The 21467-nt window shown below is 43.1% G+C and overlaps 1 protein-coding gene and 1 long non-coding RNA gene across 3 annotated transcripts in view; one reads left to right on the forward strand and one right to left on the reverse strand.

Moving 5' to 3' along the window:
* DCBLD2 (discoidin, CUB and LCCL domain containing 2) overlaps positions 1 to 12019 on the reverse strand; it is an 83264-nt gene extending 71245 nt beyond the window's left edge. Inside the window, exons 1-2 of one of the 2 annotated variants that reach the window (XM_055408594.2) lie at positions 11444 to 11563; positions 11054 to 11196 (exon numbers count right to left, since the gene is read on the reverse strand). In XM_055408594.2, the coding sequence (XP_055264569.2) occupies positions 11054 to 11075 (22 nt within the window). In that variant the 5' untranslated portion in view covers positions 11076 to 11196; positions 11444 to 11563. Of the gene's footprint in view, positions 1 to 11053; positions 11197 to 11443 lie in introns of both variants that reach the window. The other variant, XM_055408506.2, reaches the window with a different exon arrangement.
* LOC148778736 (uncharacterized) overlaps positions 11260 to 21467 on the forward strand; it is an 87002-nt gene continuing 76794 nt past the window's right edge. Inside the window, exon 1 of the long non-coding RNA XR_016037457.1 lies at positions 11260 to 11485. This is a non-coding gene — a long non-coding RNA (uncharacterized LOC148778736). The remainder of the gene's footprint in view (positions 11486 to 21467) is intronic.

The following is a 21467-nucleotide window of genomic DNA, read 5'->3' on the forward strand; positions in this document are numbered from 1 at the left end:
ATGTGATACAGTGTGTGCGTGCGCATGCATAGGATAAATAGCAATTAACTAGACAATTACTTGTGGATGAGGGAGGTGCTGGAAGCAGAGAGAAGACAATTCCAGAAGGAAAAAAAAAAAAAAACAGCATTTTTAACTGACCTTTGCTCTCTCAGATTTAACTGGTCATTAAGTTTTATACTTTGTTTCCTTAGTATCTCTAAATTTAGTCCCTCTGAACAAGTGCAGGCCCTCCCAAGAGTTCTCTAACAGGTTCCCTCCACTTCCTTTCTTTCCTCTCCAATCCACAGCCCACACTCCCGCCAGTGTTTCTTAGACTGGGTCATGTAGGTCCCTCATTTAAATAACCTTCAACTGTTCTCCACTGATGATACAATAAATCTCGAACTCTTTGGCAAGAATACAAAGTCCATTATAATCTGTGCCCTGACTCCCTTTCCCATCTCATCTCTCAACTCTTCCCACAAACTCTCTGCCCCTGCTCTGGAACTATGGGCTCCCAGGTAACTCCCCCATGCTCCACCCGCTCTCTCCTCTGCCAACAACAACGTCCTTACTCCTCAGAGCCACCTGGCAAATAAAATACCTACTCAGTGTTCTCTCGGGAAACCTTTCTGAAAGTCCAGGTCTTTCTCTCCATTTCCATTACTAAAATCGCTTTATTGAATATGCCTAACCATGCATGGGAGAAGGCAATGGCAACCCACTCCAGCACTCTTGCCTGGAAAATCCCATGGGTGGAGGAGCCCGGTAGGCTGTAGTCCATGGGGTCGCGAAGAGTCGGACACGACTGAGCGACTTCACTTTCACTTTTCACTTTCATGCATTGGAGAAGGAAATGGCAGCCCACTCCAGTATTCTTGGCTGGAGAATCCCAGAGACGGCGGAGCCTGGTGGGCTACCATCTATGGGGTCGCACAGAGTCGGACACGACTGAAGTGACTTAGCAGCAGCAGCAGCAGCAACCATGCATATTTATGTTGGTTTGCCACACCAGCTGCAGAGCTCTGCTAGGCAGGCAATGTATTCTGTTCACCTGGGCAGCCACACACATAGAAACAAGGTGCACTGGGTTCTTAACACATGCTGCCGAAATTAGAAATAATGAACTTAAAACAAACCAAGGGCAGGCACATGGTAGGTAAGTGATACAATAGAAAATACACAGGCCTGGGAACCAGACAGACTCTCCAGTGTAAACTCGAGCTATGTCAGCTTCTGAGGTGACCCTAGCACTGAACCTCTACATCCTCAACTACACATGGGAATAATACCACCCATCTCCCAGGGTAATTGTGAGGGCTTGGTAAGAACTTATGTAAAATGCAGTGGATTCTATAAATGTGAACAATCTCTTCGAAGATGATGTCTATATATCTAGTACCCTCCCTTCCTTCTGGGAACTACTCTGTAGTCTGCAACAGTTTTCATATGACCTCATGCCCCCTGGTTAGCTAACTGGTCCAAGGGTGGTTACTGACTCACACTGGGCCTATTTGAGGCCAACTTACCCTGCCCTCCCATTTCCTGCTCTTGTATGTCAGGGAAACCCCAGAATCTCTCCAGTGTTGAGGTCACAAGACTTGAGGATTGCCAGCAGCCATGATCTGCTGCATACAGAGAAAGCCAGACTGTAACAAGACAGAGTCCTTGGTGTCTGAGGTCTGGCTGCATCCCTGCCTTTCCCAGAGCTTAGTCTGGCTCAGTCCTTAAGAAGATTCCGCAAGCTACCTCAAAATGCTCCCCAAAACTACCTTCTACTTTAAGCATGTGTAATTTTCAGTTCCCTATAACCCTCCTAACTAAAACATTCTTCCTCCACCTGTGCAACAGACTGTCTCACATCTAGACCTATAAAGTTAGCATCTAGGACAAAAAGAGTAACCAGAAATAGGTCATGCTAGGAAGAGAGAGCAGAGAAGGCAATGGTACCCACTCCAGTACTGTTGCCTGGAAAATCCCATGGACGGAGGAGCCTGGAAGGCTGCAGTCCATGGGGTCGCTAGGGTCGGACACAACTGAGTGACTTCACTTTCACTTTTCACTTTTATTCATTGGAGAAGGAAATGGCAACCCACTCCAGTGTTCTTGCCTGAAAAATCCCAGGGATGGGGGAGCCTGGTGGGCTGTTATCTATGGGGTCGCACAGAGTCGGACACAACTGAAGTGACTTAGCAGCAGCAGCAGGAAGCGAGAGAGAAACCATGAACCTGAAAATGATCTGAGGGTGGAGTTCAAAGAAAGTTGAAGTCTATCAGCAGGTAGGAAGTTGGAGAAAGGGGAGGCCAAAAGCGACGGGACAAAACCTATATTAAGGTCTCAGTGGCTTGGAGGCCAAGTAAGGACATTTCACATGAACAATCACACCCTGATGTCACATTTCTCCACTACATGGCCTGAGCCCTTCATTAAGCTAGAGGTGGAACTTTCCTATACAGTTTAAGTGTAGGGAAAATGGGAAGAAAGGCCAGAAGGATGGAGAAGCACTGGATCTCAAAAGTAAGCCAACACTTTAAAATGGAAATCTTAACTGTAGAGTAGGGAAAGAGAAACAAAATTTTCATTCACACGTTGTTTCACTCATTGAACCAAAATTTAGCAACAATCTAGATTTGGTCACAGCCTCATACATTCTACAGAGGTGAGTTATACATTAAAAAAAAAAAAACACTTGAGAGTGACATGCCTAGTATTAATATTTAAATCAATATATGTCTGACTCCCACATCTCTATATTTTCAAACTCCACCCAAGTTAAAAAACAATGAAGACAAAGAAAGCTCTCAGGTTTAAAAGGAAAAAAAAAAAAAAACCTCACAGTTAAAAAGACACTTTCAGAAGAGCAGAAGCTAGACCACAAGGAAATCATCATTTAACAAATATCTTATGTGTGCTAGACACTAAGAAAATGTACAGCACAAATGTAGTCTACTTGTTAGCTGGTCACTGAAAAAAGGAGAAATATAAGCTGCGGGCAAAGCAACCAGTTGAAAGAAAAGATGTATATATAAGCCAGTGGCGTCTTGACTGTGCTTCCGGATACAAGGTTAAGAAGCACCATGGAAGTTTAAATTATACTAAAAGCACAACTTATATTCCCCAGTGAAGCAGGGTTCTGGACAAGGTGGAAGAGATGATTTGAGGAAGAAGAAAAGGAGAGGCAGGAGGTAGTTTTACCTGCAGGGATGAAGAGCAGGACGAGGGTTTAGGACAAGGCAGGTCAGTCTCGATGCTGTGGCTGAGCAGAAATCCCATGGGAGGTTCGACCAGTGGTCCTTATCTGAGGCAGATCTAGTCACAAAGGTCACGTGCCTTTCTCCAGCAACCCTGAGCTATTCGGAAGGAGAGAAAGCGGTGGGGACTGGCATGTGGGCCAGGTTTAGGATCTATCAAGGACATGGGGAAAAGCATCAATGGGATGATGGACCTGGGCTGAGACAAGTGACCCAGAAATGGGCAAAGGTACTGGGTAGAAGCAGAGGTAGCTAAGGGTGATGTCACTGCTAATATCGCCATAGGTACAAACGCTTCAGTCTGCCCTGCAATGGAAGTCCTCCACAATCTTGTCCCCACTGACCTTTCCAGAGTGTTTCACATTACTTTCCTCTGACACCAGATTAGTGAAGCTACCTGAATGTTCTCCAGGAATTTTCAGCCAGCAAAGAAAAAGGAGGCAGGCAACAACTAGAACCAAAACTAAGGGGAGTTTTATACAGCTGGAGGTGACTATTCAAATCAAAATCTGAATGAGAGGGCAAAGGAGTGCACCTCACTGGCTTTCATTGATTTTGGCTTAGCACAGCTCTTAAAGACCACTTATTTGACAGGGCAACACAGCAGTGTTCTCTAAATAGCAGCTGTGGCTTTGTTCAGAGTTCCAGTTGAGGGGGGACTCCTCTCATTACGAAAGCAAAAGAGTCTAGCTCCTGGGAAGAGGGTGGCTGGGAAAACACTGGGCACAATGTCAGGCCCTGTGCAAGCAGGTTAAGGTTTAATAAAGGGCTCTATTTCCATGGAACTGAGAAGCCCAGGCTCTGAGGGAATCAGACAAAGGACAACAGTGTGATGGGCATACAGGTGCCCAGAGACTAATGAGTAACATGCTTGGGACAGCAAATTCACTGCAGAAATGAGTTCTGAATTCTTTTTTTTTTTTTTTTGGCCGGGCTGAGTGGTTTGTGGAATTTTAGTTCCCTGACCAGGGACTGAACCCAGGCCCTTGGCAGTGAAAGCGCCGTGTCCTAACCACTGGACCATCAAGGAGCTACCCTAAATTCACATTTTTGAATGATGGACATCACAGTAAGTATTAGAAATTAGAAAATGAATAAAACTCTGCCAGATATAAATATTTAATATACATTGTGATTAATGACTGAACAGAAAAAGCTGGAAATTACCATCTGGAGATGAGTGCATGTGGTGACAGAGAACTTTTCTCAGAAAGGATGATACCAAGGAAGCTTTGAAGGATGATAGGTTATTGCTTCCCGGGGGACTTAATGGTAAAGAATCTGCCTGCCAAGCAGAAGACGCGGGTTCAATCCCTGGGTCGGGAAGATCCCCTGGAGAAGGAAATGGCAACCCACTCCAGTATTCTTGCCTGGGAAATCTCATAGACAGAGGAGCCTGGCGGGCTACAGTCTATGGGGTCACAAAGAGTTGAACATGACTCAGAAACTAAATAACAACAAGGAGGTGACCAAGCAAATAAGGAAAGGGGCTCTTTCTCTTCAAGTAGAGAAAATGATACATGTAAAGAGATCAGTATAGAGAACGTGGTAAGACAGGATCAAATTACATATGAGAGGAATAAAAATCTCAGTTTTACACAGAACTATATATATATATATAGGCTCAGAGGTTAAAGCATCTGCCTCCATTGCGGGAGACCTGGGTTTGATCCCCGGGTTGGGAAGATCCCCTGGAGAAGGAAATGGCAACCCACTCCAGTATTCTTGCCTGGAGAATCCCATGGACGGAGGAGCCTGGTGGGCTACAGTCCATGGGGTCGCAAAGAGTCACGACTGAGCGACTTCACTCACTCATATATATATATGTATAAAGGGTGAGGGATGCTGGCATGAGATAAAGTCAGAGAAGGAAGGGAAGGGCCAGATTCTGAAAATATATATATAAAATGTAAAGGACTCTTCTCGCTATAAAAGCATAGGAGTCTAGATACTGGGAAGATGGTAGATTTTATCTTACAGATGATAAAGGGGCTGCTGGACACATTAGGGAAGTATGTGCACAGAACCATAGCCTTCAGAAAAGAACCAACAAATATTTGCCCAAATATGGGGCAAGAGTGCAGGGTATGGGGCTTGCAGAGGAAGCAGTGGGCCAGGGCCACAGGCTGAGGCATGCTACTCACCGCAGCAGGGCTGGCTTTGACACTCACAAGTTTCCTGACTCCTTGCTGTTCCGATGCTGCGATCTTTACTCCTTAAATGTCACTCATCCCTGTGAACTAGCAATCTACTGACCCTAACAGCTGATCTGCTTAAAACCATTTTATCAGCAAGGTTGCTCCTACTTCCCTGGGCATTGTGAGCTTACCTCCTTTTCAAACTCACAGCACTGTGCAACTTTCCCTGGCTATTTACACACACGTTCCAACTCATTATTGCCCCAACTAGACTGCAGGATCCTGGAAGACACTGACAGTATTTCACTCGTTCATAACTATCTCGGGGCTGTGTTAACATATGCGCACACACCCTGAGAGTTCATAGTTGGAACTCTCTCACGCTGAGAGTTTTTATGAGAGGATGATAAGGAGTACCAGCATTTTCTCTCTGATCCCAAGCGATTAAGTTCTGACTACAAATTCGCAGAAACTGTACTCCACAGAAGCAAGGAACGCTGAGCCTCCTCTCCTTAGAAAGCAGTTGAGGGATTGTGCATCTTGGGGTCTTTCCAGTAACTCAAGCAGCTAGCCAAATATCTTCTTCCAACTACGTACCTTCAGAGTGCAGGTGGATCTAGCAGGGGATGTTTTAGCAGCCTTTTAAGATCATTCCATTATCCGTCTGCTTCAGTGGACACTGGCATTCATTACATTCAAGTTTATGTGAATATCTGTAATTTTTTGTACTTATAGAGTATACTGATTCAATCTACATAAGGACCTGGAAAATTAGCATTATGTGGGTTTCTAAACTAATAGTTTGAACTGACATACTTTCTTAAAGATCCTATCCTAAATGAAGAATTTAATCAAATGGATTAAAGAAAATAATGTCACAGCAGTTTTGAACAATACAGTAATTACTTCATAAAGAATAAATGTCCTGTGAAAAAGTTTTTTAATTTCAAAATTTGTCTTGCCATATTTTCAAAGTAGTCTTCTGTGTACTAAATTGGCCTACATATTAATTTTAATGTGATACGTCTGCAGAGCATAACACCACACTATCAAGATTACAACCACATAAGATTATGTAGGTGTGTGAATACGGACTAGAAAGAAAAATGAAGTGAAGTGAGGTGAAAGTTGCTCAGTCATGTCCGACTCTTTGCGACTCCATGGACTATACAGTTCATGGAATTCTCCAGGCCAGAATACTGGGAAAGGAGTATACTCCAGGGAAAGGAGTGGGTAGCCTTTCCCTTCTCCAGGGGATCTCCCAAACCCAGGGATTGAACCCGAGTCTCCTGCATTGCAGGCAGATCCTTTACCAGCTAAGCTACAAGGGAAGCCCAACAAAAATTATAAATTGATAGATTAGGGGTAGGACAGTAATTATTAGTTAAGTTTTTGGTTTTGAGTAATTGTTATATAATTGTTATCTGTATATTTTTAAAATAAATAAAGTGCTAAGGCCATAAGGTTGTTATAAAATAAACTGAATCCATAAGCCACACAAGAAAAACTGCCAAGTGATCTCACTTCCTATATCAACAATCACATTTAGCAAATATCACTCCCTCTACAAAGCTTTTCCTGATCTATACAGTTTCATGTCATCAGTCCACATCCTTCCAACTAGTCAAGAAGTGGAAGTGAAAACCATCTATTTGCATGCATTTATTAATACCTAGTATTACCACCTGAACTTTCATACCCTAGGTTCATTTTGTAAAGTACAGTCTTATATTTAAAGTCTAACTCTATGTAAATCAAGATTTTCCTCATCATACTATAATCTGATACTTTCTTTTTGGAAATTAATTAATTCATTATCTTTTAAATTCTAGTACTGATAATTTAACTCATACACATTTTCGTTGGTCTTTTAGAATGAAGCTTAAATATTCAAACAGAACTATTCATTATTTCCAGAACAAACTAAAGTTTCCTCTCTGTTGATAACATTGGGAAATCTACCTAAAAATCATTAACCTGTAATTTTACAATTAATTTTTAATTTACAAGCTTTTAAAATATGGATTTTAAATTTGATCATTAACACATATGGAATATGTGCTATATTTCTAACCTCCACTATGCAAAATTAATCAGAAATATAGCAGAAAAAGCATGCTTCGATTTTTGCCTCTGAAAAAAACTACATATTAGAGCCCTAGTGTTAGCTGCTCAGTCTTGTCTTGACTCTTTGAGACCCCATGGACTGCAGACCACCAGACTCCTCTGTTCATGGAGTTTTCAAGGCTAGAATACAGGAGTGGGTTGCCGTGACCTCCTCCAAGGGATCTTCCAGACCCAGGTATCAAACTTGTGTCTCCCGCATTGCAGGCAGATTCTTTACTGTCTGAGCCACCAGGGAAGAACTTAAGAGCTCCAATGTTTCATCAAACCAAAAATATAGACCATGTAAAATTCTAAATTAACCTAATGTCAATATTAGTAATAATTACAAATGTTCTCTGAACTGGGACATGTTCTTCATTTCCGACAATTCACAAACACTGCTCAAAAACTATTTCCCTGCATCGCAAGCAAATAAAGGCGCTACCTGACAGACTGTAAATTTTTTTCACACATTAGTTCAAAAACCATTGTGAAACTGAATGGTTCTTTTTTAAAAAAGAATCTGATTTGACAGATTTATTAAATTAGCTAACAAAAATAATTACTTTCATGAATATTTTGTATTAATAGGCATAAAGAAGTCAGTCTCAATGGATTTTTAAAATTTATTCCCCTGATATTTCACCACATTCAAATAACATTCTAATCTACAGGCTTCCCTGGTGGCGCAGTGAATAAGATTCTGCCTGCCAATGCAAGGGTCGTGGGTTCAATCCCTGCCTGGTCTGTGGAGTAACTGTGTGTGCCACAACCACTGAAGCCCGAGCCCCCGAGAGCCTGTGCTCCACAATAAGAAGCCACGCAATGAGAAGCCCATGCACCGCACCACAGAAAGCTGCACAAAAGCAACGAAGGCTCAGCGAGGCCAAAAAGAAAAAAACTCTAACCCGGAAGGCAGGCAAACCCTCCAGGACACAAATGAGGAAGCTGAGCCTCTGAGATGCGGTGACACAAACCCCTACAGCCACAACGTAAACCAAAGACTTAAATTCATTCAGTAAACCCGCAACTTCCTATTAAGTAAATTTATTACAGTAACAAATGGGCAATCAGCATAAGTTCCACCAATTTAAGTTTTTTAGAGAGACATACATTTCACAGGTAAATAATGCTTTCAATAAAAACGAGAAAGACTTTGAAGGTGAACTTAATATCCAACTTAGAACTCAAGACACACAAATATAAGCCATGTCTAAAACAGCATCAAAGTCAAACAGATGTGAATAAACAGAATTTATAAATATATTAATGAAGTAAGATTAGTTAAATACATCTCTGTTGTGAAAGGTTGACAAGTTTTCAGACCAATGATAAATTTTATTCTAGACAGAATAAAAAGAAAAAAACATTTGGTCAGCAGAAAATCCGCTGAGGTATGGCATCAATGTGCGGCATTACCTGGAATGTGTAGCATCTTCCACTTCAAAATGAGGTCTGAATGATTAAAAGAAAAAAATCCTGAAATACAGTTCTATCTCAAAACACATATTAAATGCATTTCTACCTAGGATAGCTGAGGGGAAAAAAAATCTATATCACAAAACACTTTCTCACAGCTAATTTTTATTGCAATTTGCAGAACATTGGAAAATGCATAAAGAAATTACTTACAACTCTACCATCGAAAGACAACTTTTATCATTTTATTATCTCCTTCCAATCTTATTATAAAGACTTCTGATAGAATAAAAACTCCAGCTTGTAACTTAACACTACAGTATTGTAGACATCCCCATTAGAAAAAGTTCTATAAGCATCTTAAAGCACTGCTTCTCATTTCCAAGTCAGACTTCTTTCCAGGTTATGTGAAGAATCCCAGTGGACCCTAAAGCACATCTGTTAAGATCGGTAACACGGACAGCACCACAGACTGCATCCGGATCCGCTGAGTAAGAAACACATTTTTTTAAAAATTGGGGAATTCAAATACCATACAATTCCTGGGTTTTCAGGTGATGTATACCTAAGTGACCCTTACTTTATCAATTTAGTAAGCTCATGATTAACAATGATAATCAGTTATAGCTGTTGGTACTTTAACCTTTGCCAGACTCCTATGTACTAGCATTTCATTTTCATCAAACTAGGAAACAGGTAAATATTCTCTTATCACTGATGTAGAAAACTGAGGTTCAAAGAAATTAAGTGATTTTACAAAATTTACCCAATCAACTTGGGAGAGCTAGAAGTCAGGTTTTTTCAATTATCGGGATCATTTCTATTTGTGTTAATCCATACTGATGTTTTTATATAATATGGCACTGTGAAAGAGAACCAGATACTCCAGTTGTTAAAATGCTTGGTAAAAACTAAAATTAAACTTAAAAAAAGGTAATGTTGCATGTTTAATTAGGCCGGGCTTGAGAAACTCTAAAAACAAGGCAACTGTCTCATTTGCAGAGGAGACATTTAATCAGTTATAAACTACTCAAAGATCTTTTTTTTTAAACATGACATAAACACTTTCAGATTCTGAAATAAGCAAAAGTGGTCAGAGTATCCTGCTTACGTAGTTATGCTTTGTATCAACATACCTTATTTTATGGTGTCTCAGTTTCCTTATGTTTGAAATGGGATAACAATACTTAACTACGGCTGGAGTGAGGATTAAATGAGTTAATAGATGTAAATCACTTAGGGCTGTCACAAAGTAAGAGCCATTCAATCAGTGTTAGCCATATATTAATATAATCCTGTTTTGCTTTTTCTTTCTACCAGGAGGAAAATAGAACCATAGGTTCTAAAACTTCAATGAAGGAAAGGATTTCACTCTAACTTATTAAGTGCTGATGTTCAAAAATTCGATTAAGGAGATGATCTAACTGAAACCTGAATGCTGCCTAGAGCTGAAAGGGGTAGTTTACCAAATACATTTTTTCCATTTACATTATATTTCCACATGCCTGTCAAAGTTTTAGCATCTTCACAATGAAGTGCTTAAGGCCATGATTCCATACGCTACTGAAAACTACATGAAAGCAACATTAAGCTGGACTTAAACGTGGAGATCAACCTAAAAACAAACAAACAAACAAAAATACCTCTTCCAAGTATTAAGTAACAATCCAGTTCTTATCTCTCTCACTGTAATAAAATGGAAATTCAATGGAGAAATGTGTTCAATAACTTTATGTCAAATTGTTTTCAAAACTGCTGTTCAATGCCTGAAAGAAGTACTAAAGAGGGGAAGAAATCAGCCCATCATTCTCTTTCAACTATGATTATTAAGTAAATAGCTCTGTACGCTCTGGAATAGGTTCTCGAAGGATTGTAGTAGGAAAGAAGTTCTGTCACTTTCTGTAAGGGCTTGCCCATTAATACGGATCGCTCCGTCTGGGCAATAGAGCACGCTCGCTGCCTTGGGTCCCAGACGTAGAGTCTGACCCAATCTATCTAGACCACCATCCTAAATAGGCAGGGATTGCAAAGAGCATGTTCTAAATCCAAGACTCAAAGATAACGAGAATCAACTCTATTAGATTTTGAACTTGGCACTTTCACAAAAGATAATCGTCGTCAACTCCCTTCAATGGATTTAAGATGCCATTTAATTACCTGGCCGTTTTACTCTGTTCATCCATCCACTTAGCTTAACATTAGACAGCGCATCTCCAAAACTTCTCCTTTTCCTCTCAAATACTTTCCCCAGAACAATCCAATGCCCAAAGGAGGTCTTCGTAGCAAGGTCTCACTTCCCTCTTTTTAAAAAAAAAAAAATGAATGGGCTTCCCCAAAAGTAAAGCCGCGGCAACTTGGGGAAAAACAGACACCCAAGCTTTGCAATTCAACCCAGCGAGTGCGGGACCAGGTGTGGCCAGGCACCGAAGCGCACCACAACTACCCTGGGCATCTGCAGATTCCGGAACGACCCGGACACCCTGCGACCCAGAGGCTCCCACGGCGCCTGGGGCCCCGCGCGCAGAGCACTCGTCGGGAAGAGCTCACCTTGCTGGGCTCCGGCTTCCTCGAGCAGCAGGAGCAGGATAAGTAAGAGGAGAAGGAACGGAGGCCTGGGGAAGGAGGTGGAGGAGGAGTTGCAGCGAAGGGGGAGGGGGCAGGCGCGGGAGAGGGGGAGCGCGGCCCGGGCGGGGGCGGCGACCGCGGCCCGGACTAGGGAACGGTGAGGGCTGTGCCCGGCTCTCACCACCGCCTGGCTCGCCATCGCGGCGGCCGGCAGTCCGCCTGCATAGTGCGGGCGCCCCGGGGCCGCGGCACCGGGCGCGGAGGCAAAGGCAGCGGCGGGAGAGCAGGAGGCAGCGCGCGCTTCGCCCCACGCCGCCCGCACTCCGCGGAACCTCCTTCTTCTTCGTCCCTTCCCTCAGCTCCCCTCCCCGGGACCCCCAGGCCGGAGCGCTGGGGAGGGAAAGAAACGGGGTGCTAGAGCCGCGGAGGACAGCTGCGGGGACGCGCCTCCCGAGCCGCGTTCAGCAACCCGACCCCTGCCCACCGCGCTCGTCCTGGGCTCGGGCTGGCTGGCAGGCAGGCCTGCCGCCCGCTCCCTCGCGCTCCCTCTCGCGCGTGCTGGCCACGCCTTCACAGCCGGCCCTGGCCAATCCGCAGGCAGCTCTGGTCCGTCTCCCTCTGCGCCATCCAATCAACACTCGCTCGCCTCGGTCGACCCGTTAGCTCCCCGGCCCACTCCTCGAGCTCCACCGCCCCTCATCTCTCTCCTCCAATCCCCTGCGGCCTTGGGAAGCGTCCCACCCGCCTCCCCCAAAACGGGTTCCGCCCCCAAACTCTAGCCCCCGACGGCCCCCGCCCGGCCCGCGCGCCTGTTATTGTTGGGACTTCAGCCCAAGCTGATCCCGCAGAGGCGGTTGCTTGCTCTGCTCAATGACTTCCGGGACTTCCCCTAGCCTGCTCTCCCTGCTGCTCTGGCCCAACTTGCTCATTGCTCCTCCCACGTTGCACATCAGGCCACTGGAAGGGGTGGGAAACCTGGATTCTGGCTGATTTTAGCTGGGAGCTGAGTCTGAGGGACTTTTTTTCCCCTTAATAGCAGAGCATGTTTTATTAAAATTACATCCAGTTGTTGCAGCAACTCCCAGTTACAATAACAGATACAGCGTTCAGTGTAAGATATTTATTTACTATTTCCTATGCCTTTTACTATGTTAATGTGGGCCGGAGGATGGCGGGGAAAAAAAAGTATATGACAAGATCCATGCCAAAAGCAATTTAAACCTGACTTCCTAACAGTCACTAAGCCTTTCTACCAAGACTTGTTGGTCACCTGCTCTGTACCTGCAAACCTACAAGTTGTGGGATTTGCAGTCATAATACAGAAATCTTCCAAGATCTTGTGTTGGGACAGAGATGGAAATGCATCATGAAAGTCAGAATAAAATAAATAATAACTACAGTCACAAGTAATCAGACGGAGGCTATAAGAAATGGAGTAACCAAAAAAAAAAAAAAAAGAACAGGCTTGGGAAAAGGGAAAGCACAGGACTAGACAGGAACTGGTTTTAGGAGAAAATGCCATTTAGGATTTTTTTTTTTTAATCTCTCCTTGCTATTCTTTGGAACTCTGCATTCAGATGGGTATATCTTTCCTTTTCCCTTTTGCCTTTCCCTTCTCTTTTTTTCTCAGCTTTCTGTAAGGCCTCCACAGACAACCATTTTGCCTTTTTGCATTTCTTCCTCTTGGGAATGGTGTTAATCACTGCCTCCTGTACAGTGTCACAAACCTCCTTCCATAGCTCTTCAGGCACTCTATCAGATCTAATCCCTTGAATCTATTTGTCACTTTCACTGTATAGTCATAAGGGATTCGATTTAGGTCATACTTGAATGGTCTAATGGTTTTCCCTACTTCAATTTAAGTCTGAATTTGGCAATAAGGAGTTCATGATCTGAGCCACAGTTGGCTCCCAGTCTTGTTCTTGCTGACTGTATAGAGCTTCTCCATCTTTGGCTGCAAAGAATATAATCAATCTGATTTCAGTGTTGACCGTCTGGTGATGTCCATGTGTACAGTCTTCTCTTGTGTTGTTGGAAGAAGGTGTTTACTATGACCAGTGCGTTATCTTGGCAAAACTCTGTTAGCCTTTGCCCTGCTATATTCTGTACTCCAAAGCCAAATTTGCCTGAATGTTCACGCAAAGTTGGGCACAATAAAGGACAAAAATGGTATGGACCTAACAGAAGCAGAAGATATTAAGAAGAGGTGGCAAGAATACACAGAAGAACTGTACAAAAAAGATCTTCACGGCCAAGATAATCACGATGGTGTAATCACTCACCTAGAGCCAGACATCCTGAAATGCGAAGTCAAATGAGCCTTAGAAAGCATAACTACGAACAAAGCTAGTGGAGGTGATGGGATTCCAGTATGAGCTATTTCAAATCCTAAAAGATGGTGCTTGAAAGTGCTGCACTTGATATGCCAACAAATTTGGAAAACTCAGAAGTGGCCACAGAACTGGAAAAGGTCAATTTTCCTTCCAGTCCCAAAGAAAGGCAATGCCAAAGAATGCTCAAACTACTGCACAATTGTACTCATTTCACACACTAGTTAAGTAACACTCAAAATTCTCCAAGCCAGGCTTCAATGGTATGTGAACTTCCAGATGTTCAAGCTGGATTCAGAAAAGGCAGAGGAACCAGAGATCAAATTGCCAACATCCGTTGGATCATTGAAAAAGCAAGAGAGCTCCAGAAAAACATCTACTTCTGCTTCATTGACTATGCCAAAACCTTTGACTGTGTGGATCACAATAAACTGTGGAAAATTCTGAAAGAGATGGGAATACCAGACCACATGACTTGCCTCTTGAGAAATTTGTATGCAGGTCAGGAAGCAACAGTTAGAATTGAACATGTGAGTGTTAGTCATTCAGTCATGCCTGATTCTTTGCGACCCAATGGACTGCAGCCCACCAGGCTCCTCTGTCCATGACATTTTCCAGACAAGGATACTGGAGTGGGTTGCCATTTCCTTCTCCAGGGGATCTTCCCAACCCAGGTATCCTGCATTGAAGGCAGATTCTTTACCAAGTGAGCTACAAGGGAAGCCCCAGAATTTGACATGGAACAGTCCAAATAGGGACTGGACTGGTTCCAAATAGGGAAAGGAGTACATCAAGGCTGTGTATTGTCACCCTGCTTATTTAACATATATGCAGAGTACATCATGAGAAACACTGGGCTGGATGAAGCACAAGCTGGAATCAAGATTGCTGGGAGAAATATCAATAACCTTGATACTGCAGATGACACCACCCTTATGGCAGAAAGCAAAGAAGAACTAAAGAGCCTCTTGATGAAAGTGAAAGAAGAGAGTGAAAAAGTTGGCTTAAAACTCAACATTAAGAAAACTAAGACCATGGCATCTGGTCCCATCACTTCATGGCAAATAGATGGAGAAACAGTGGAAACAGTGACAGACTTTATTTTTTAAGACTCCAAAATCACTGCAGATGGTGACTGCAGCCATGAAACTAAAAGACGCTTGCTCTTTGGAAGAAAAGTTATGAGCAACCTAGACAGCATATTAAAAAGCAAAGACATTACTTTACCAACAAAGGTCCCTAGTAAAGCTATGGTTTTTCCAGTAGTCATGTATGGATGTGAGAGTGGGACTATAAAGAAAACTGAGTGCCAAAGAATTAATGCTTTTGAACTGTGGTCAGAGAAGACTCTTGAGAGTCCCTTGGACTGCAAGGAGATCCAACCGGTCCATCCTAAAGGAAATCACTCCTGAATATTCATTGGAAGGACTGATGATGAAGCTGAAACTCCAATACTTTGGCCACCTGATGCGAATAACTGACTCATCTGAAGAGACCCTGATGCTGGGAGAGATTGAAGGTGGGAAGAAAAAGCCAGGACAAAGGATGAGATGGTTGGATGGCATCACCAACTCAATAGACATGAGTTTTAGTAAACTGCTCCAGGAGTTGGTGATGGACAGGGAAGTCTGGCATGCTGCAGTCCATGGGGTCACACAGAGTCGGACATGACTGAGTTCCTGAACTGACTAACTGGGATGTTTTTAACATGGGACCCTTAAAGAGGGATGGTGTCATTAAAAAACTGGAAAGGTGGATCAGGTTTTATGATAGAAGGAGTCAGTTTTGGACATACTGGACTTTCGTGGTGGTCCAGTGTTTAAGAATCCACCTGCCAATGCAGGGGACATGGGTTCAATCCCTGGTCCAGGAAAATTCCATATGCCTCGGAACAACTAAGCCTGTGTGGGATCACTGAGCCTTTGTGCCACAGCTACTGAAGACTGCCTGCCTAGAGCCTGTGCTCCATAACAAGAGAAGCCACCACAATTAGAAGCCCGTGCATTGCAACTGGAGAGTAGCCCAGCTTGCTAAAACTAGAGAAAGCCCGAGTGCAGCATCAAAGACCCAGTACAGCAATAAATAAATAACTAAACATTTTGGACATACTGAATTTGGGATGTTCACTCAGCTAGTACCTGATATTATATAACAGGCAGGTTAACATTTTAGTCTAAAGCTCGGGTTAGGGAATACCTTGAAGTTACGGGTGAGGGTCATAAGTGAATGTGGTTTGGAAACTATGGAAGGGACTCACATCCTCAAATGAACATCAGAGAATTCAAAAGGACTTTGGAGGTCATCTTTTTCAAATCCTCTGCTAACCCCTCATACAATAAACCTTTCCACCAGTTTTTATTCAATTAGCGTTTATTGAATGCCTACAAAACCCTACTGTGCTTAAGGCCTAACATGAACAGTGAGCAAACAAAGTTCAATCAAAGGAGCCAACATTGTATGGAGGAGGCAAACATATAAAGAAATTTGTTGCTCTCAGTGCCATGTTGGAAGTATGGACTGATGACACAATATCAAGTGGAAGGAGTTCAAGGAACCCATCATGGCAAGGATGTACTTCCACCAAGTCCTGAATGAGAAGACAAAGTGAGGAAGGTGGTCTCAGGCCAGCTGTGAAGTAGGCTGGCCCACAGACCCCATGGTGAATGGTGTTGATGGAGCTGCATGGGGTTAACTACTGCTGACTTAATGGGAGTAACTGAAGACTAGTGTGGAAAAGTGGGTAGGGGCAAGATCTACAAGAGAATGATATGCTTGGATGGTATCACCGACTCGACGGACATGAGTTTGAGCAAGCTCCAGGAGTTGGTGATAGGAAAGCCTGGCGTGCTGCAGTCCATAGGGTCCCAAAGAGTCAGACACAACTGAGCGACTGAATTGAACTGAATTGAAGAAGTCAGAATTTTATTCTGTAGTATTGAGAAGCAACTGAAGGATTCTAAGAAAGAGTGACATTATCAAATTTTTACTTTAGAAAGCTCAACCAGATAGGTAGGTGAGAAACAGACTGGAGGAAGAGAGATTGTGGGGACAGGAAGAGCCAGTCCAGACTGGCCCAGTGATCTGTGTGGTTAAAGGGAGTGATGGTGTGTCTGAACAGCAATTCCAGTGGGCTTGGAAAGGGGAGACTTTCCAAGGAATGTTTATGAATGGTTTACTGCCTCGATATGGTGAGTAAGGAGGAGTTGAAGAAGATGCTCAGGTTTCTAAGTAGCAGGCAGTGCCTATCACACAGCAAGGGAAACTGTTTGGATGAGAAGGTAGAAGACAAGGCTATGAGTTCAGTACAGGGACAGTTGAATATGTACTAATGTGACAGGCAATCAGTTATCTGCTAAGACTTTCAGGTATTGCCATTATCTCTGAGACAGCCTGTTTTGTTTGTTGGACAACTCCTTTCATCTGGCATTGAGAGATAACCTTGAGGTCACAGAGGTGGTGGACAGAGCAAGGTTTTATGAATCTCAGGATGGTGTTCTATTGACTACATAGAACTGCACCAGAGGCAGAGTATTCCTCTGTGAGCTAACAGGTTATAGACGGCTTCCTGGAACGGGGAAGCTGGGCTGTAGGTGCCTCTACTCCTTGTTATCATAGGATGAAAAGATCCTGGCAACACATACCTACATATACCTAGCACAAGAGGTAGGACTACTTACATTCTTCAACTCTTTTTTTCATCCCTGTTTTACAGACTATCTGGAATTTTAAAGGGTTATTAAAAGTGGAGAATAGAGAGCTAAAGAGGTTCTAACTGAGGTCAGTGGCAGGAAGAAGATGAGGGGGAAAGGAGCAAATTAGAGTTATATATAGAGAGGTGAAATCAAAATATCTTGATGACTGAGATCATTGAACAACTTCAGTATATATTCTCATGCTTTAGTTTCCTGGGATTTGTTTTGGAAATACAGAGTACAGAACTCTGGCTGAAGAACATCTGTGGAGGCCCCATTACTGTCTGAATGAGGGAACTGTAAGTAGAGCAAGTAGGTAGAAATTCTTTCTGCCTCTGTTCTCTCCTCACTTCGAGATCATTGTTATTCTACGAAGTTGCAAAAATGACCACAAAAGACCACACTGAGAGGGCCAGAATCTTGGAACACCTCACACCAGTAGAGTATAACAGATAGTCATTTCTAGGACAATGCCTGGGGAGGGTAGAATTCTAGTTTATATGATGTTTCTCACTGCCTGCATGTTACTCAGGCCAATTTTGTCATCTTCCTTGTCTCTGAGTCTTGGTGTGTGTGTGTGTGGGCGGGGGTTGGGGGGCAGTTTGACATCTGCTGAGGCATTACTTGTCCAGGACTATTAACACGCATGACCCAGATGGCTGGGCTAGAACTGAGGATTCTAAGCAGGACCCAAACTGGATGGTTCTTGAGGACGCCATCATCAGAGCAGCCAGAGACCCCTGGAAGCTAAAGTGCTTCCACAAAGGAGACCCTGGTCCAAGCTCCTTCCTACAGAGTCTCAAAAAGGGCATGTGCTTTAGGGGTTCCCATGGGGACAAGACCAACACAGAAAACACATGCTGAGTAATGCCTTCACAACACAGGAGCTCACTGACAATGCACTAGAACTTGTAGCAGTCATGGTGGACTCTGTTCATGGACTGGTAAATGAATGAACACTTTGGATGAAGGCTCTAGGAAAAGGCATACACGGGTTAGTTGTATATGAAATATAAGAAAACGGAAATATATATCATTTTAATATATTTATGTTTGTTTAATCCATGTTAAGAAATTTAAAAATAAATAGTCTCACCTTAAAATTTAATTCCAAGACCTTCCTCCCCTCTCTGTTCCTCTCATTCTTTCTTCCTTAATTGGTAAGTGGAGGAATAGTGAAAATGAAATTGACCTGTAGCAAAAAGGAGAAATATGAAAAAAGAGGCAACATACCACTATTTCTGCTTCCAAATGAATCCCAGATCAGCCACTTCTAAGGAAATAAGATGGAGGAAAATAAGCTGGGGGCTGGTGTATTTGCTTCTGACTGTACCAGAACATCTGGGTTTTAATGGTATGATACAGTAAGAATCCTTGGCACCATCATTGCTATTAAATGTCTGTTATGCATTAATAAAACAGAAGAGGCTCATTTAATATGGCATTTATACTGGAAACCTTGGGATGATGATATGTAATGAATCACTGGTGGGTTTTATCAGTGAATGTGTATTTTTGGCAGGATAACAGAAAGAGAGAACAAACGAGAATTTACTTTTGTGATCTTCTAGAGGAATGGGAGAAAGAAGAATGTGGCAGTTCTAGGGAAATATTTCAAACTTCAAAGACCAGAGCCCTAAGATCTGGTTACTGTTTTCACAGGAGCATTTTCTTTGTCCTGTTGACTGTTTGGACAAATGTTTACAACCAAAATGGTTGCTAAATGTCTGAATTCTGCTGAGGAGACTTTCTTCATTTCCACAGAAGGAAGTGGTTTGGATACATTTTTCTCTCTATCTTGTAAGTTTCTTTCAGTGAGTCTTCTCAGTCAAATGTAGCTCTCAGGTTTATCGCTCTGATTTCCTTAATATGTATAAATTATTTCTTTAGGTATTTGTTATAGCAAATATTAAGTGTTGGGAACCTAATTTATTATAGAAGATATTGAATTTCTACTGATAGATAAAGAGGTTAAATATTTTTTCTTGTCCTATTTCAGCAACATGATTAACCATGATCATTTTCCATTTGCCTCTTCCTCTATTACAAGCATCTCTCTCTTTCCCCACCCTACCCACCTTGGTTTTCCTAGGAACATAAGAAAGTTAACCAATTCACTTTCTTGGGGATCAGAAGAAGGCTTCAGCTTGGTATTTTCTCTCTGATGGAAGCTGCAAAGGATCTGTGTGCACACTGACCTCCATAAGATCAATATCATGCCTAGAAATTAGAGAATTAATTACACATGCATGGTTAGCAGAGAAGTGAAAATTGAAAAGTGAATACACCAGAGTACTTGCAATAATATGATTTAGGTGTGTAGTAGCTGCATGCCTCTCCCTGTATCCTTTCCTCTGGGACCTTTGCTGGCAATGCAGCCCAGACTTAAATAGATAAAGATGAAATGCTGTTAGGCTTCTGAGAAATTGAGCTGTTTCATGAGCTCATGGAAAACTATAACCAGATAGTTCTATCCAACTGAAAAGTGCTGTCTAACCTCTAGCAAGGCTCCTGGCCTCTTTAGGTATCAGTTTCCTTGTCTGGAACAGAAGATATATAGATCTCAGTATATGCATCTGTCTGGGTGAGTGCTCTGTTGTGTCCGACTCTTTGCGACCCCATGGACTATAACGTGCCAAGCTCCTCTGTCCATGGGATTTCCCAGGCAAGAATACTGGAGCATGTTGCCATTTCCTTCTCCAGGGGATCTTCCTGAGCCAGGGATTGAACCATCTTCTCTTACATCCTGGATCGGCAGGCAGATTCTTGACCACCTCATTTGGAGCTCCTGCTCCAAATTTTTGCATGATTTTTTTCTAATTTGCATTTCCTATAGGGTCCATGGGATTCCCTGGTGGCTCAGAGGGTAAAGAGTCTGCCTGCAATGTGAGAGACCTGAGTTTGATCCCTGGGTCGGGAAGATCCCCTAGAGAAGAAAATGGCAACCCACTCCAGTATACTTCCCTGGAAAATTCCATAGACAGAAGAGGAGCCTGGCAGGCTACAGTCCATGGAGTTGCAGAGTTGGACACGACTGAGCGACTTCACTTCATAGTGTCCGTAGTATAGGATGCATGCTTGCATGCTAAGTCGCTTCAGCCATATCCAACTCCTTGCAACTCTCTGGACTGCAGCCCACCAGGCTCCTCTATCTGTGGAATTCTCCAGGCAAGAAAACTGGAGTGGGTTGCCATGCCCTCCTCCAGGGGGTCTTCCTGGATATATGCATAAAGTTAAACAGTTCTTCCAAATTCTCATTGTCTGCCGCTCCCTTTCATCTCACAGCCAGATTCTAAGTCCTTAATCCCTATATCACTTCCTATTATAGAAGGGAGAGGAAACTGATGACTACAGAATTCCTCTCTGTGAAAGCATTGTTTGTGCTGAGCAGGAGTGGCTTTACAGGAGTTGCTTCACACCCCCTCACCCTGCCCAGCAGTGCCTTTATGAACGGAGGCTAGATGAAGAGTTTCAGTTCTGTTCTGTGAAAGAAGCAAATGGTACCTTGCAGGGAGAGGGGATCTTATCAGGAAGCAGATGGGGGAGGTCAGAGGAGATAAAGCTGGCCTGCAATTTGAATGGAAGCTGGAGTTGAGGAAAGGCCAGAAACAGTGCAAATTCCCCAGTGGTTGGAATGCTAAGATTGTTTGTGGCATATGCCACTCCCACCCTTCTTCCTCCCAAATTCCTCATTAAGTTTGCTCTAGTCACAGCCTAGACCGGGTGAAACTCTGAGAAAAGGGGAGTTGCACACAAGTTGGATGGGGGACGATCAAGTTGTAGAGTTTATTGATTCTATATGGAAAAGGGATGCTTCCTTAGGAGGTGAAATGACAGCAGAGATCAAAAATTCAGAGAAATCAGAAAACTCCTAGAACCAGAGGCCTGGAGAAACCGAACCCTCTGTGCCGCTCACCGTTTCTTAACAAGACACTCGGATTCCATCCCTCAGTCAGGATATTCGAACTATTTTAAGTATTAAAG

The sequence above is a fragment of the Moschus berezovskii genome, chromosome 1, assembly GCF_049115385.1.
Source record: "Moschus berezovskii isolate FMDL1 chromosome 1, NW_MosBer_1.0, whole genome shotgun sequence".
In the NCBI taxonomy this organism is placed as follows: domain Eukaryota; kingdom Metazoa; phylum Chordata; class Mammalia; order Artiodactyla; family Moschidae; genus Moschus; species Moschus berezovskii.